Source organism: Pollachius pollachius, assembly GCF_949987615.1.
Source record: "Pollachius pollachius genome assembly, chromosome: 14".
NCBI lineage: Eukaryota > Metazoa > Chordata > Actinopteri > Gadiformes > Gadidae > Pollachius > Pollachius pollachius.
Window position 1 is genome coordinate 7,061,860 of NC_136947.1, and position 15,697 is coordinate 7,077,556.

The 15,697-nt window shown below is 49.8% G+C and overlaps 1 protein-coding gene across 1 annotated transcript in view; it reads right to left on the bottom strand.

Annotated features, from left to right (window-relative positions):
* LOC307085842 (pre-B-cell leukemia transcription factor 1) overlaps positions 1–15,697 on the bottom strand; it is a 45,801-nt gene that overhangs the window by 2,707 nt on the left and 27,397 nt on the right. The window contains exons 2-7 of the mRNA XM_079750731.1: positions 6,120–6,364; positions 4,412–4,602; positions 3,229–3,364; positions 2,654–2,804; positions 1,556–1,668; positions 258–347 (exon numbers count right to left, since the gene is read on the bottom strand). Of these exons, the coding sequence (XP_079606857.1) occupies positions 258–347; positions 1,556–1,668; positions 2,654–2,804; positions 3,229–3,364; positions 4,412–4,602; positions 6,120–6,314 (876 nt within the window). The 5' untranslated portion in view covers positions 6,315–6,364. The remainder of the gene's footprint in view (positions 1–257; positions 348–1,555; positions 1,669–2,653; positions 2,805–3,228; positions 3,365–4,411; positions 4,603–6,119; positions 6,365–15,697) is intronic.

Below are 15,697 nucleotides of genomic sequence, written 5' to 3' on the forward strand. Positions count from 1 at the left end.
GGGGGGGAGTAAATGCTTGGACATCAGCCCAAGCCCGCCCCCCCCCCCCCCTTCCATAAAAGTCTGCTAAGTGCCATCACCCCGCCAGCCAGCCAGCCAGCCCCCTGCCCTCTACGTGCACACACACAAACACACACACTGGGAAATAATTGCTAAAGACGAAGGGGGGTGGAGAAGGGTGTGTGGGGGGGGAGGGAAGGAAGAGAAGGCCGGGACAAGGTGGGAAAGGGGGGAGCGATTGTTTACAGGTTTCTTACGTTGATGCCCTGTGGACTGTACATCTGGCTGGCTGCCAGACTGTCACTGTATCCTCCGGTCTGGCTGATAACATGGCGAAGAGTATCCACCTGGAACGGGGGGGGGGGGGGGGGGAGGGAGCACAGGGACAAAGAGGAGCGCATGGTCAGAACAATGAGGGCTGGGGGGACGCGGCCCGTCGTGCATCACGGAAAGGTCAGAGTGATAGTAAAAGGGTATCGTAAACAGAAGGCGAAAAACAGAGAGGAAGGTTACAAACGGAATGGAATTGGCTACTATTTCAACCCCGATAGCAAACATCAGAAAGGACAAAGAGGCATCCGTTTGCGAATGATTACAGTTTTTTTTTCCGGTTAGAACGCGCCGCAGCACTATCGGAACACCTTTATACTTGAACTTTCTACGATTCGTTTTTTTGGGTGCCAAAAAACATAATTTATGTCCTTCGCAGATAGCTTTATATGCAGGCTTTTTATGTTCCAAAAAGGTAATGATGTAGGGACGGCAGTGGAGCGATATTGAAAATTCCATTGAGTTACTTTTCATGAAATGGTGAAACCATCGGAGCATGTTGGGATGGAAATCACTTTAGCAAACGACCTTAAAGCGACAGAAACACGAGTTTCAAACCAAGACTGACTTCCCCTTTATGGCGAGAGCATGCCCCGTTCTCATGCATATTCATGAATGACCTCAAGCCTCTTCAAAGAGCCCATTTGTAAATGAGGAGAGAGGGACCGAGATAAAAACAAAACAATGGTGAAAGTGTTACCCCCAAATTACCGTAATCAGCCCGGGGGGAGGGGGAGGGGGTTAGCGGATGGGGACGGGGGGAGGGACGGGGGGGTTGCTGGCACTAATAACACAGCAAGCTGAGAGTTGTAACAACCTAAAGAACTCTTTCTGTGGGTGGCTCGTCAACGTCTACTGGGGCAAGGTCAGAGGGCTGCCGCCCCCCCCGCGGCTTCAGGAACACTTGTCAGGTCTCCCTGATGGGTGTTGCATCGTTTCCAAAACTGTCTGCGCTTGTCTCCTCATTTGGCGGCGGTGACAACGGCCCTCCGCATTAATGCCGACCCCTGTGGGCTGTGTCTAACCTCTGGCACTCTGGCCAAGGTCAAGAGCCGCCGTTGCCGTGGCGATGGGCAAATACTGGGTCAGTGTGTGTGTTGCGTCATTGGGACTGTCTGTCATTGTTATCTGTGGGATCTGTGGGGGGGGGGGGGGGGGGCGGCACAGGTCGGCTGTTTTGGGGGGGGGGATCAGACCACAAGGGGCCCGTAGCAGAGGTGCCTACCTGGGATTGTATGTTGGCCCCCACCTGCCCCCCTTGGTAAGAGTCCCCATTGAGGGCCTGCACACTCATGAACAAGTCTCCGGAGTTTGACATGTTAAAAGAGCCGGCAGAACCTGAGAATATGTATAGAGATCAAGGAGAGGGGGAGAGAGAGAGAGAGAGAGAGAGAGAGAGAGAGAGAGAGAGAGCGAGAGAGAGAGAGAGAGAGAGAGAGAGGAGAGAGAGAGAGAGAGAGAGAGACACACACACACACAGAGAAGGTAGGACAAAGACAGTAGAAAAACAGCAGAAAGGAAAAGGAAAGAGGGAAGGAAATAAGGAGTTAAAATTACCATGCAAAAGTGCTTTAAGTTGGTTAGTGAGGGAAGGCATTAGACAATAGGTGTGGAGAGCATACCAAGAAAAACCATTACAAGGAACCTTAACAAGATTAAAACCCTGAGCGTCCAGTTAAGAAAAAGAAACACAAATTGTTTTTCTGGTTAAGTTTTCTTGCAACCAGGTTATTAGGGAAGTACGAATTGATGGGCAGGAAGACCAAAAGAATGCTCTTTGTCCTTTTTCCTCCCCAGATGTAAAGAGACCACGGCCTAACTTGATTTCAGCCGCCGGTCCTAATCCAATACAAGCAGAGAAGTCTATATGACGAAAGGCTCGGCCCTCCCTCCTAATGGCATACACAAGGTCAACCGGACAAGACGCTGGACAAATTAACCTCCTTAAAGACCAAAAGGTCAGCTCCACGAGGGGGGATGAATATATACAGGGAGAGGAAGAGACAGAAAGGGAGAGGGAAGGATACTTGGAGAAAAGAGAGAGCCATGCCCGGTTAGTTAAAGTTGGTGCCAAATTCTGTGAGCAAAACAGAAGGCACAAACCGATACGGGATTCTTGAATTTGGGCTCCGGAACATTCTTCCCATATCTTATTGTAAATTGTATTTTGTTGTAAACAAACCCCACTTTTCAACACACACATAGTCCTGTGTTCCTGGTACACTGAGATTCTAACATCTCTCCCACTCCTTGGAGTTGGAGTGAATCCAAAATGTCCCCCTTGGGGACGCTAGATGCTGTTGGCTGAAGCCAGGAGGCTCACCTGCTGAGTTGGGGGTGGAGGGGGAGTTTGCCTGGCTCGACACGTTAGTCGCACTGACGGCGGTCTTCGCTGCATACATGTTGGCCTCCTCTTGGAACTTGCCGATGTTTTTCTTGTATCGAATTCTCTTGTTCCCGAACCAGTTAGATACCTGTGGCCAACGTCGGGAGACAGTGTTTGGATGAGTGCATTGTAAATGATACAAAAAAACACAACCACAGGATATATGTGTGTGTTGTGTGTAGAGTACCTGTGAGAACGTCTGTGTGTGTTGTTTGTAATGCACTTGTGAGACTGTGTGTGTGTGTGTGTCTGTATGTATGTGTGTGTTATGTGCATCTTTGAGACTGTGTGTGTGTGTGTGTTTGTGTGTGTGTGTGTGTTTGTGTGTGTGTGTGTGTGTGTGTGTGTGCATGTTTGTGTGGAGTGCACCTTTGAGACTGTGTGTGTGTGTGTGTGTGTGTGTGTGTGTGGGTGTGTGTGTGTGAGCATGTTTGTGTGCAGTGCACCTTTGAGACTGTGTGTGTGTGTGTGTAGTGCACCTTTGAGACTGTGTGTGTGTGTGTGTATTGCACCTGTGAGACTGTGATTGCACACTTCTTGGCCAGCTCCTCCTTGGCCTCCTCGCTGGGGTAGGGGTTACTGAGGTGGGAGTAGAAGTACTCATTCAGGATCTCCGTCGCCTGCTTGTTGAAGTTCCTCCTCTTTCGTCTGCGGAGAAAGGTCATGAAGAGAAGGGTCATGAAGAGAAGAGTCATTCAAACGTTTTAGTATTTCTCTCTTTCCTTTTTTTTTTTAGACCTGATCGGGTTTAGTTTGAACGTTGACGTGAAACATTGCCACAATGTCATGATACAAAACAAAACACAAAAAAACAGTTCCCTTGGCAATCGTCAAACACATTTCACCAGAAATAGAAAAAAGCGAAGGATGGCGAAGAACGAAAGGTGGAGAAACGACCCGCTTTAGTCGACGCCACACAAAGTGCATCAGGGAAATCAAAATAGGCATAATTATTATAAAGCTGAACTAAAATATAATTATGTGACAATTATGTGATTAGAGTAAGTCGGGCCAGGGGAGGGGCGAGAACAGGAGGCTGTGAGAGAAGAGGGCCAGAGAGAGAACATAAAGAAGAAGAAACAGAAAACGAAGAGAGGAAAGAAGGAGAAGGCATGACGCAAAAAGCTAAAGCGTGGAACATAAGTGGTTTGAGAAAGACACAGGCGGTCATCGTCGGCTATTTGTGAAAATGACAAGCCGCAGATACGGCTCCGCACACATCAAAAAAACAGATGCATCACAGAGAGAGAAGCCGACAGAAACACAAAGTGAACACAAAGTGGATTTGATGGAGCGACGCAGGGAGCCATACAATAACAAGATAGATCAATAATCCTCAACCATATTCTTTAACCACCGGATAGGCATGGACGACACACACACACATGCACATACACACACACACACACACATGCAGGCGCACGCGCACAGACACATGCACACAAACACACTCATGAACGCACGCACACATCTGCACGCAGGAACGCACGCACACACACACACACGTGCGTACACCAAATGCTCAAACACACACCCATACACAAACACACACATTGAACTACTACTACATACCACATACAAAAATTGAATAACTTGGTAGTATGTCAATCATGCAGTACAAAAACGACACTAATCACACACACACACACACACACACACACACACACACGCACACACACACTCACACGTGCGTACCTGGCGTCCAGGAAGCGGGAGCGCAGGATCATGACGGCCTCGCAGGTGCTCTGCTTCAGCTGCATCTGGATGGAGCTGAACTTGCGGTGGATGATGCCCACCATGCGCTCGATCTCCTTGGGCGAGATGGGCCGCGTCCGGGACTGCTCCCGCAGCAGGTTCATCACATGGGTGGTGAACTCGTTGCACGCCTGAATCAACACCGCACACACACACACACACACACACACAGACACGCACACACACACACACACACACAGAGAGGCATTCATCAACGACCGCAAACCACAGGAAGGCTCCCCTACAGCTACTGACTTCTCTCAGGCTGTGAGAACCAGGGAAGAGGGGGAGAGAGAAGGGGAGAGAGAAGGGGGGAGGGGGAGGAGAGAAGGGGAGAGAGGGAGAGGGGCGAGGAGAGGGAAGAGCGGTAGCAAAAACTGAATTCCTAAGTAGGGAGTATCTTCTTAAAGAAGACATTTTGTATTAGGCGTTGTGGTGAGTGTCTACTGCATTGTAGGCATCTAGCGCAAGTAAACCGGAAGGGATAACAATGCGGGAGAGAGCAACTCAGCGGCCTGTTTTCTCTGCAAACAAAATGGCCCTGGTGTCACACGCGGTGGTAACTAGACGGCTAGTCGACTGACTATTGAAGTGCTGTTCCTTCAATGGAAGAGGAAATCTGACAAGTGAAGAAAAATTGAAAATGACAGGAGGCTTTCAATCCCCTTCACATTAAAGTTGTTTTTTCCCGTACTATTTCTCTCTCTTTTTCTGTCTTTCACTCCATCATTCCGTCTCTCCGTCTCTCTCCCCGTCTCCCTCGGTCTCTGAATCAGTCACTGGATATGACTGCATTCAGACTCAAGGTGTCTGTCGCTTGTCACCGGTGCGGTTACGTCAGTTAAAATGATGGCGGGAACAGGCGTTCTGCTTCCACACACGCAGACACACACACACACACATGCCCGTGCGCACCCACACTAGAAACGAGCGCGCATGTCACACACTACTCACTCACTCTTACACTCGCACAGTGCACGGGTGTGCGGTGACACCGAAATGCTCAGGTGTATGTTCCAACGTGACAGTTAGCGATGACTATCCTTGCCGGGATAGATAACACACCCACAATGCTTCTGGCATCAGTGGGGATGACAAGATGTTAAACAAAGCCGGCGTGCCACTCCGGCAAGCGTGAAAACAACAATGGCTGCTTACGGTGGGAGCCGTGCTATTAAAGAGCCCGTTATTCTGGGAGCCTCACGTGGATGTGAACGGGCGGCGCCTAGCTCCCTCACAGCGGAGTCCTTGTTAGGATAGGGAGCAGAAGACGTTCTGGAGACGGCTACTGAATCAACTTCGGGCTCAAGGGGACTTTTAGGAGGGCCGATATTTTTCGCCGTCACGAGGTCTGAACCACGGAGCTTCTATCAACTCATAAGACCCCCGACCCCTCGCCTTCCTCTACTGACAAGCCCCCCCCCCCCCCAGGCTGTGTCTGTTAATAGATGCTCATCCGAATTCAGCAATTCACACGAATATGACCAATATGAGAGTATATAATCGTGTACATCTGCAAAAACGTATAGGACTTATTATAATCCTGTCACTATTGACAGGATTATTCAAAGTCAATAGTGTGACTTCATTATGGGACACCTACCATTTTGATGCGCTTGCTTCATGTGATAAGGCTTTTTGTGTTTACCTGTTCGTATTTCTCCAGCTCCGTGTGGTAGATCTGTCTGATCTGGGACAGCTTGGCCCGGTAGTCAGAGTGCTCTGCTGAGTTGTCGGCGCCCACACCCCCCGCGGCGGCGGCGGCGGCGGCGGCAGCAGCGGACCCGCCCCCTTTCTCCGGCCCGGACACGCCCTCCGCCAGCAGCATGTTGTCCAATCGCATGAGCTGCGCATCCGGAGGCTCCTCCTCCTGGGCGCCACGGATACTGAGGACTGGTAGAGACAAACGAAAAGGAAAGCGACTCCATGAAATGCTTTGTTTATGTGTTCGATCGGTCGTGTGCAATGAGCATGGGCAGAGTGCGCCCATGCAGGTAGGCGGGTAGCTTGGTTGACAGACAGGTAGGCTGTCCAATCATTGTATTCAGGCCGAATGAAATGATTGGACAGGGCTATTTCAGGTCTGCAACAGCCCCTAGATACCAGACACACTTTTGGCAAAGCACTTTATCTATTGATTGCTGTCGGGATGTCAAGAGTATTTCAGCATATATGAATTCAAACATTTTTTATTCAAAAATAAATTCCCTAGCTTTAAATGTGTCAAAATGTATGTAAACATATTAAAGTTTCATGTTGTGTAGGAAAAATTAGAGAGAACTGGGAAAACGACACAAAAACAAGTAAAAGTGCAGTCCAGAGGGACGTTGTTTATGTTATGTAATGATGAAGAGCGACTGAAGAGACTGATGATTTTTGCTAACGCTGGTCTTCCAGTTTAAGTGTCAGTGTGAAATATAACCGTCGTGTTTATAATCTGAAGTGCCACAAAAACAACCAGAGAACCTGCAACCTTGCTAGTCTGCTAAGCCTGGCAGCAAGCAGGGGAACAGAGAAGCACATCATCGCATCCTATATTAAATATCGTTTAATCTAAATAATGAACACGGCTTTCTGCCTCTACCTGAGTTTATTTTCCTACGGAGCCCACACGCCTCAGGTGTTTACGTTAGACACCGTGTCATTATTTCAGAAGGAGTAAAAAGACAAAATAGGAGCACAAGCAAGATATAATCAGTCAGAAATTAAACCGTTCGTAATAAGGGGGCTCCGCTGTGAAGATCAGAGCCTTCAATTCGTCTCACTTATTTCATTCCCAAACTATGAGACCAAAAATTACCTGAGTCTTCCTCACTCAAAATCGTGGGCTAAAATATGATGGCATTTATTAACTTCTTGGGGAAAATTGCAGAGAAAAGGCTTTGTGCGTTTTTCAAATATAGAGACACAATTTAGATATTTATTTTCTCTATTGTTTATTAGTGATGCACCAATATTAATTATGCAGTGCCATCAGATAGAGGTGCGATAACGACCAGTATCCATGTTTAATAAGACGTCAAGATGCTTATCAAACACGCCGTATATTAAAGGAAAGCAACCGATTCTTCCCTGTCCCCTTTGATACAAAGACCCATGTTTGATATCTGCAATGGAACATCATTTTTCACTCGGTATGACACGATGTCTGGATATCAGACATATTTAGATGCCTGATATCTATTATTGCTTGCATTCCCTACTGTTCAGTCAAAGTAGCGGTTCAATAATAATTGCCTCAAATAATTTTCAAAAAACCCGAAACAAACACTGAAACTATTTCCAACGATCTCAAACCCTCTGGCCCCTTCTCTTCTGACAGTCTCCAGCTATTTAAAGCTGCCATAAATCTCTTGTATGGCACTAAGTGCCAGCCATTATCTTATCCTGCAACCCAAAAATCAACACTTCTCCACTAATGTGGCACTTAAGAGTTGCATTTAGCTGCAGCAAAAGCGCAGCCCATCAGGTCCTCATGGCGCAGTTGTTCAGGACAACCAGGGACGACACACGGCCACTATAGGGTACTTTCACACCGTGCGCCCCTCCTGGGCAGACAGCAGCGCAGTTCGAACCTGCGGTCTGCCCTCTTCACACCCCCGCAGGCGCTGTGCCTTTTATACACTGAAAGGTTGGTCCGTAACAAGGACACATCCACACGCGCACAAGCACACACAGAACTACACGCACACAAGCAAATATGTATCCATGGCGTATAAGACAAATATAAATGGTATGACAAACAGGACGCAAAAGCACACCCGTCCGACAAACCCACACGCCCATGCAACCGTACGTCCATATGTCCACACACACAGGCACACACACACACACACACGCACGCACGCACACGCACACACACACACACACACACACACACACACACACACACACACACACACACACACACACACACACACACATAAAGTAAACAATGTATAAAGCCGAATTCATACACAAAAGACAATATCAAAAGAGGTTCCATGCTCACCCGAATAACCTCATTCAATCGATCCCTTAGCTCCATCAAGCTAACATTTCACTAATGATCCGAGGCTGTGAACCAAATGCTCCTTTCGCCGTAACATTGCCCAACACCTGAAATGTCTTTGTGCTGCTGCCCTACCTCCGTCTGCCACCAGAAGGCTCCCTAGGTATAGCAGCAGAGCCTTCCGTCGCTCACACGTTCTCAACACCACCAGGTGCAGCTCTCCCTTCCCGCCATATTGACGGGTGGACACGACAACGACTGCACAACACCGGCCGTACCGAAAACGCATCAAACCACCAGACGGGGAAAATGTTTTGTTTATTATTCACGCCAAGTCGGCGGGGGGACATTGGGTGCCGGCTTGCGTGTGTGTGTGTGTGCGTGTGTGTGCGTGTGCGTGTGAGCCAGTGCGGCCGCGTGTGCACCAGAGCGTATTAGCCCACGGGGAATCGTAATAGGGACAGGTCTTTTGTAATGAGAATATAAGGTGAACGAGGACTGTGACCTTTCTCCCAAGCGGGGGGCTCCACAGGATTCCCCCCCAGGGGCTTTTGGCGAGCCGTCTCCACCTCCATGATACTTCCCTCATATTTGCTCCTCTCTTTCACCCCCCCCCCCCCCCCACCTCTTTTTCCCCCTCCTCCTCCACATTCTTCCCGTTTTGTTCCCTGTTCCTTTCCTTTCTTTCTCCCTCCTTCTTCCCTTCTATTCGGCGCTGTTATTCTCCGCCGCGCGCATCATGGCCGCCCATCAGCCCGCCAGCACGTGACGACGTGCGGCTCAGGAGGCAAATGTCAATGGCTACCCGATGGTTGGAAAAGGTCAGGAGTTCAGGCCCAGAGCAGACGTGTGTGCGTGTGTGTCTATATGTGTGTGTATGTGTGTGTGTGTGTTTGTGGTATGTGTGATAGTAGATTGCATTTGAAGGTGCGTGTGTGTGTTTGTGTGTGTGTGCGTGCGTAGGTGGCATATGGAGGTGTGTGTCTGTGTGTTTGTCTTCGTTTGTATGTGAGAGAGAGAGAACGAGAGAGAGAGAGAGAGAGAGAGAGAGAGAAAAAGCCAGCGAGAGAGAAGGCGCGAGAGAGAGAGAGAGAGCAACTGGTACGAAGGGCTTGTGCCGGGTGTAGGATATGTAGGGCACGCGCTGTATGCATAGCGTGTGAATCTGTTTTTCATGCGAATCAGACCCAGCAGGGGAACTTAATAATATTGGCCAACGTGTTTCTGACGCAACAGCGGCAAGCCCCAACCAGAGGGAGAATCTAATGAGCCTAACAGTGATTTATTCATCCTCGCTGGAGCCCCAGAGTGCACAACTAAAGGCATGAAATGGATTAAATAAATACAATTAATAAGGATAATCAAACAATTCGCTGTGCCGTGGCATAATTACCTTAACCATGGCCATCAGCTTTATTTATTCCTGCTTAGCAATGGCATCGGAATCGATTGCACCTCAGTGCCGGTCAGACCACACGTTGTTACAACTTGTGACACACACAGTAGGCCTTGAGTTACTAGTATAATCATCTGTTGGTGAGAAGTGGTGGCCTTTTGGATAGAGCTATCGCACACGGATAGCCATTGATAGCCTCTATAAGAATTTAAAAATAAGAGTAATACCATATACTCTTTCTGTTTAGCCTATATAAAAATGTAAAGATAGTTATCACATACACTCTCTCTGTACAGCCTATATAACAATTTAAAGATATTTATCAAATCTTCTCTCCTTGCCTATATAACAATTTAAAGGTAGAATAAATCCCATACACTCTCTCTTTATAGCCTATGCAACAATTTTAAGATAGAGTTATGAAATTCACTCTCTCTGTTTGGCCTATATAACAATTTAAAGATAGTTATCAAATAAACCCTGAGTTATGTCATATTCCCGCTGTAACTATTAAGATATAGACCTATCACATACTCTCTCTCTGTATATATCAAAGAATTTGAAGGCTGTGTGTTTCTAGATACTCACATACACACCTTATACCAAACGAAAGATACAGCATATTGTGAGCAACCTTGGATCAGAGATAGAGGCGGTGTGTGTGTCAGAGTGTGTGCGTGTCTCAGTCTGTGTGTCAGCGTACCAGTGTGTGTATTCTTCTCTCATCTCTCAACGCGGAGACATAGCCGTGTCTATTAAGGAAGACGGCCATCATCTCATCCTGATCATTACAGACAGACTTAATTGAACAATGAGGGACGCAATTCCCCTCTCCCTCACTTCCTCCCTCTCCCCCCTTCCTCCCGCTCTATCTTTCACTCTCTCTCTCTCTCTATCTCTCTCTCTCTCTCTCTCTCTATCTCTCTCTCTCTCTCTCTCTCACTCGCTGTCTCTCTCTCTTTGTGTTCACTCTTGTATAATTTAACTGCTCTCCATAAGATGTAGGCCACTAAATCCCCCCCATCTCCCCCACCCCACCCCCAACCCTCCAGCCCCACACAACGCATAAAAAATGAATATGCAGTGTAATACGTTATTTGAGCCGTCTCCAAAACCACCAACGAACGGGGACCCGAGGCTAAAGCTCTTGCCTTTGTTGTGATGTTGACTAAATTCATTTGGTTTGTTGGCGCGCTAAAGAATTGGCGCATAACCTCCCTGGCCTTTTGGCTGTTTGCAGACACAGCAGTGTAAACAAACATGGCGCTAAGGCCACCCGCTTACACAGAGAGAGAGAGAGAGAGAGAGAGAGGGAGAGAGAGAGAGAGCGATAGAGAGAGGGGGGGGGGGGGGGAGAGAGAGACAAACACCCAGAGAGGGACATAGAGAGAGAGAGAGAGAGAGAGGGGGGGGGGGGAGAGAGACAAACACCCAGAGAGGGACATAGAGAGAGAGAGAGAGAGAGAGAGAGAGAGAGAGCGATAGAGAGAGAGAGAGAGAGGGAGAGAGAGAGAGAGAGAGAGAGAGAGAGAGCGATAGAGAGAGAGAGCAATAGAGAGGGGGGGAGAGAGAGACAAACACCCAGAGAGGGACATAGAGAGAGAGAGAGAAAGAGAGAGAGGGGGGGGGGGGAGAGACGGAGAGAGAGAGACACAAACACAGAGAGGAATATAAAGAGAGAGAAAGGACGAAATAAATGTGCACTAAAACAAACACAAGCTACAGATTGCGTACCCCGGCCACGTGAAGCCGCACATAAATTAAACAAACACATCGGGAAAGTATACACTTGTGTGCTTACGGTCAGGGCTTACAGCTTAGCTCGCCGCGACGCCAGCTCCCTGCGAGTATTGTTTGGTAACAAATGAAAGCATGTTTAATTAATGATGTTGAAGTATTCTGTCAGAGTTAGGACGAAGCATGGGGAAACAAGCCAGCGGTGAAGTCCCTGACAGCCCCGGTGAAGCTCTGCTGCCCCCCCCCCCCCAGCCGGATCACCGGACTTCATCCACTGCCTGTCAATACGGTAACACGACACACTGCCCCGCCGTCCCGTGTGTGGGCGAGCGCACATTTGTGTGTGTATGTGTGTGTAGGTGTGTGTGTGTGGGTGAGTGTGTATGTGTGTTTGAATGTATGTGTGTGTGTGCATGGGTGTGTCAGTGTGTGTGAGTGTTATTAGTGTGTGCGTGTGTGTGTGTGCCTGTGGTTTGCGTGTACATGTATGTGTCTGCATGTGCGCGCATCTGTGCGTGTGTGCGCGCTTGTGTGTGTGTGAGTGTATGCGTGTGTGTGTGCTTCAAACCTATCTAGCTCGTCCACCTCACAGGCCCAGACCAGAGACAGTGGTTGTGTTCTCTATCGATCGTGTGGGCACGCGCCATCTAAAGTTTCAGCAGTTCATAAATCAGCCCTGCTTTTGACACAGTGTATGTGTGTGTGTGTGTGTGTGTGTGTGTGTGTGTGTGTGTGTCCAAACCAGCGTGTGTGTGCAGCTGCACCTGCATGTGGGTGTTTGCAAGAGCACACGCATATGCTTGTTTGTAAGTGTGCGAGTGTGTGTGCTGGTGTGTTTGTGCTGGTGTGTGTGTTTGCGGGCCTGTCATGAGCCACTCAGCAGTAGTGAAAGCGACAGCCACATGATAATGTAACATCACTACCATTCATCCCTGCCACGCGATATTCTGGGACAAAACAACAACAACCGGGGAACCTGAGGAAAGGAGAAAGGCAGCGTGATCTACAGCAGACATGACAAGTATTACTAATACACCCCCCACCCCCACACACACACAACCCACACACACAAACGTACCACCACCTCCACCACCACCGCCACCACCTCAACTTCCACACCGTGCAGTCTGGATGTGAAAGATGTTCAATAAGAGACACAGTGTGTACAGAGGCACAGGGAGACGCAGTCGTCAGCAGCACAGTGTAAGACAACGTTACGTCTCTCTGCTCAGATAACAGCGCAAGATAAGATAGACTGTTGATCCCCCAGGGGGTGGGAATTCAAGACGTTAAAAAACAAAACCACATTATCAGCCTCTGTACGGTTCCGCTGAACTTCATTTAGTTTTATAGCATATTGTGCGTTGTCGAGCACAGAAGTGTTTTTTTTTTAACACAACAAATTTCAATAGGTGGTCGAGCCGCTGAAAACGAACATAAAGTGTTGTGCGATGACACTTATAAAGCGCGAATGTATAAAACACTCTTGAGCGAGTCACATCCAGTCGGGGAGGGGGAGTTATTTTCTGTGGCGGTAAACGCTATATATGTAATCTATTGGAAGTGGGGGAAAAAAACTTTCTGGCGGGCCGGCTAGAAATGTTCTCTCTGCTGCGAGATAATGGGAAGCCGCACAGCCTCAGTACACAAGGGCACCGTCATAAAGCACCTTCCGCAAGGAGCGCCTTGGTGGTTTATCAGCCATCTCCAGTATCATGTGCCTAGAGGAGGAAAGGGTGGTGGTGGGGGTGGTGCCGGAGAAGAGGCGGAGGGTCCTGTCTGATAGTGGGAGGGGGGGGGGGGGGATAGTGGGGAGGGGGGGGGGGGATGGGATGGGATGGGATGGGATGGGATGGGCAGCGGTAACAAGGACAAGGGGTGTGGAGGGTGGGTCGGTGGGTCGGTGGGGGTGCAGGATGCAGTGGGTGGGGGGTGTACAAAGAAACACTAGAGGAGCGGGGTTGGGAGAGATGGGTTGGGGGGGGGGGGGGGGGTTGGAGGATAAAAATATGGACGCAGGGGCGAGTGTGAGGGACAGAGCGAGGGAGAGAGAGAGAGAGAGAGAGAGGGTGGAAGATGGCGAGATTGCGAGCCGGAGTGAAAGGCGAAAAATAGAAACGGAATAGGAAGACGAGGTGTCAATTAAAAAAATGAACCCGGGTGCATTTGGGCAGTGACAGCTGGTGGGAGACGGGCTGACAGGCGTCACATTAGGAGAATTTGGTGGCCGCTCCCCTCATCCCGTACTCCATTTTTTTCTCCTCCTCCTCTTATTTCTGCCTCTCTGTCCCCCGCCCCCCCCGCCCTTCCGTTTCCGCTGGCGACCGCTGTCTCCTTTCCGCCGTCGTCGTCGCGGCGATGGCGATGGCGGTGGCAAAGGCAGGCGGAGTGAGGGGGTTGGAGGGATTGGGGGGGATGGAGGGGGGGGGGGGAGGGCGGGCGATCGAGGGAACGGCGCCGGTAGAGCGAGGCCGGTCGAGCGAGCGAGCCGCCGAGGCGTGTCGCCTCGGCTTGGTGTTTCTCAGAACAAGTCTCCCCCTGCAGCTACTCCTAATAACGGTAATTATCGTCATCATCGGAGGCTTAAGCAGGCCAGGCGCTGGCCTGGGGGGCCGTCCGGATAATGAGCTAGCCTGGCTAGCACCGCGAGGAGCAGCAAGCGGGGGTAAGGGGGGGAGGTAGGGAGGGATGGGTGGGGGTACCCCTGCCACCACCACCGCCATCATCGTGGAAGCCCTTCCATTTAAAAGCCTTCATTAAAATAATTCATTATTCAAAATAGCCGCCCCCCCCACCCTCCTCCCCACATACCCCCACCCCATACATCCCCCCCCCCCCCCCCCCCATCCATCCACCCATCCACCCAACCCCCCTCGGGCAGTCCATCTCCTCTTAAGGTGTCTTAAAATATAACATAATACACATCCATAGTGTGATTGAATCACAACCCCATGCTCATCCCGTGCGGCGTGCTACGATAGCTCCGGGCAGCGACTGGAGAAACCCACCAGTGTCTCGTTGGAGGGAGTCACGCGCTGGCGAGAGGGGGGGGGGGGGGGGGGGGGGGGGGGGGAAGAGAAAGGAAAAGAGCGCGCGCAGAGCATAGCGACAGTGCGCCTTAGCTAGCTAGCACGGAGACAAAGACGCCTCTATTTGGGGGGAGAGTGTCGGTGGCTAGCGCCGGTGTGAGGCCCTTTGAACGGCGGCGGCCATGAAGAAACACAAACAGTGAAGGAAAAACATAAAGGAGAGAGAGGGGGAGATGGATAACATTTACCGGGGGACGGAGACGGGGCCTGCTAACGCCGACGTTGATGTTGTTTACCGTCCGACGCGGCGGGAGACTGACAGCTCTCTGTCTTGTTATTCTGTTTGGGGATCCCGCACGCGGCCGTTAACAGCCTCGGCGTTGGCAGTTTGAGGTTATTTCCGGCCGTATTTTGGGTGTGGATGCGCGGCACTGATTGACTGAACAAGCAGGTCATTGCATCCTAATCTTCCCTCGGTGTGAGTACCACGGCGGGGGGCGTCATTATAACCTTCATTAAGGGGGAGCTGCATCTCGCGGCTGCCTCCCCAGCCTAATTATAATTCCGGTGTAACTATAAGAGGCTCTGATCACATTTTAGGTATAAAACTATTAATTATAAAAAAGACCAATGGAAGGAAGGAAAAAAAAGGACCCAGAGGCATGGCAGTTGGAGCTGTGTGGTTTTTTTTCCTCCCGTTTTTTTCCCACTTGTCTTATAGCGAGATTAAATGAATGAATCACACTTTTTATTTTTTTTACATTCTCTTTTGGCACGGCTAGCAGTTAACTTTGGGCCTCTAATCAAATGAGTGCGCCCTGTAAGTGGATGGCAGCGGCTGTTAGCAGTGTGACTCTCTCTCTCTCTCTCTCTCTCTCTCTACCTGACTCTCCCCCTCCCTCACTCTCACTCTCTCTCTCTCTCTCTCTGCAGCAGGAGAGGAGATGGTCCATGAGAGTCTGGCAGGCCCTGCCCTCCATGCTTGCCCTACAAGGCCTCCCCGATGCACCAGGACAAGACATGAAAACAAGTGGCCCCATGAAAAATAGGAAGACCCTGTTCCTGATCTCTCT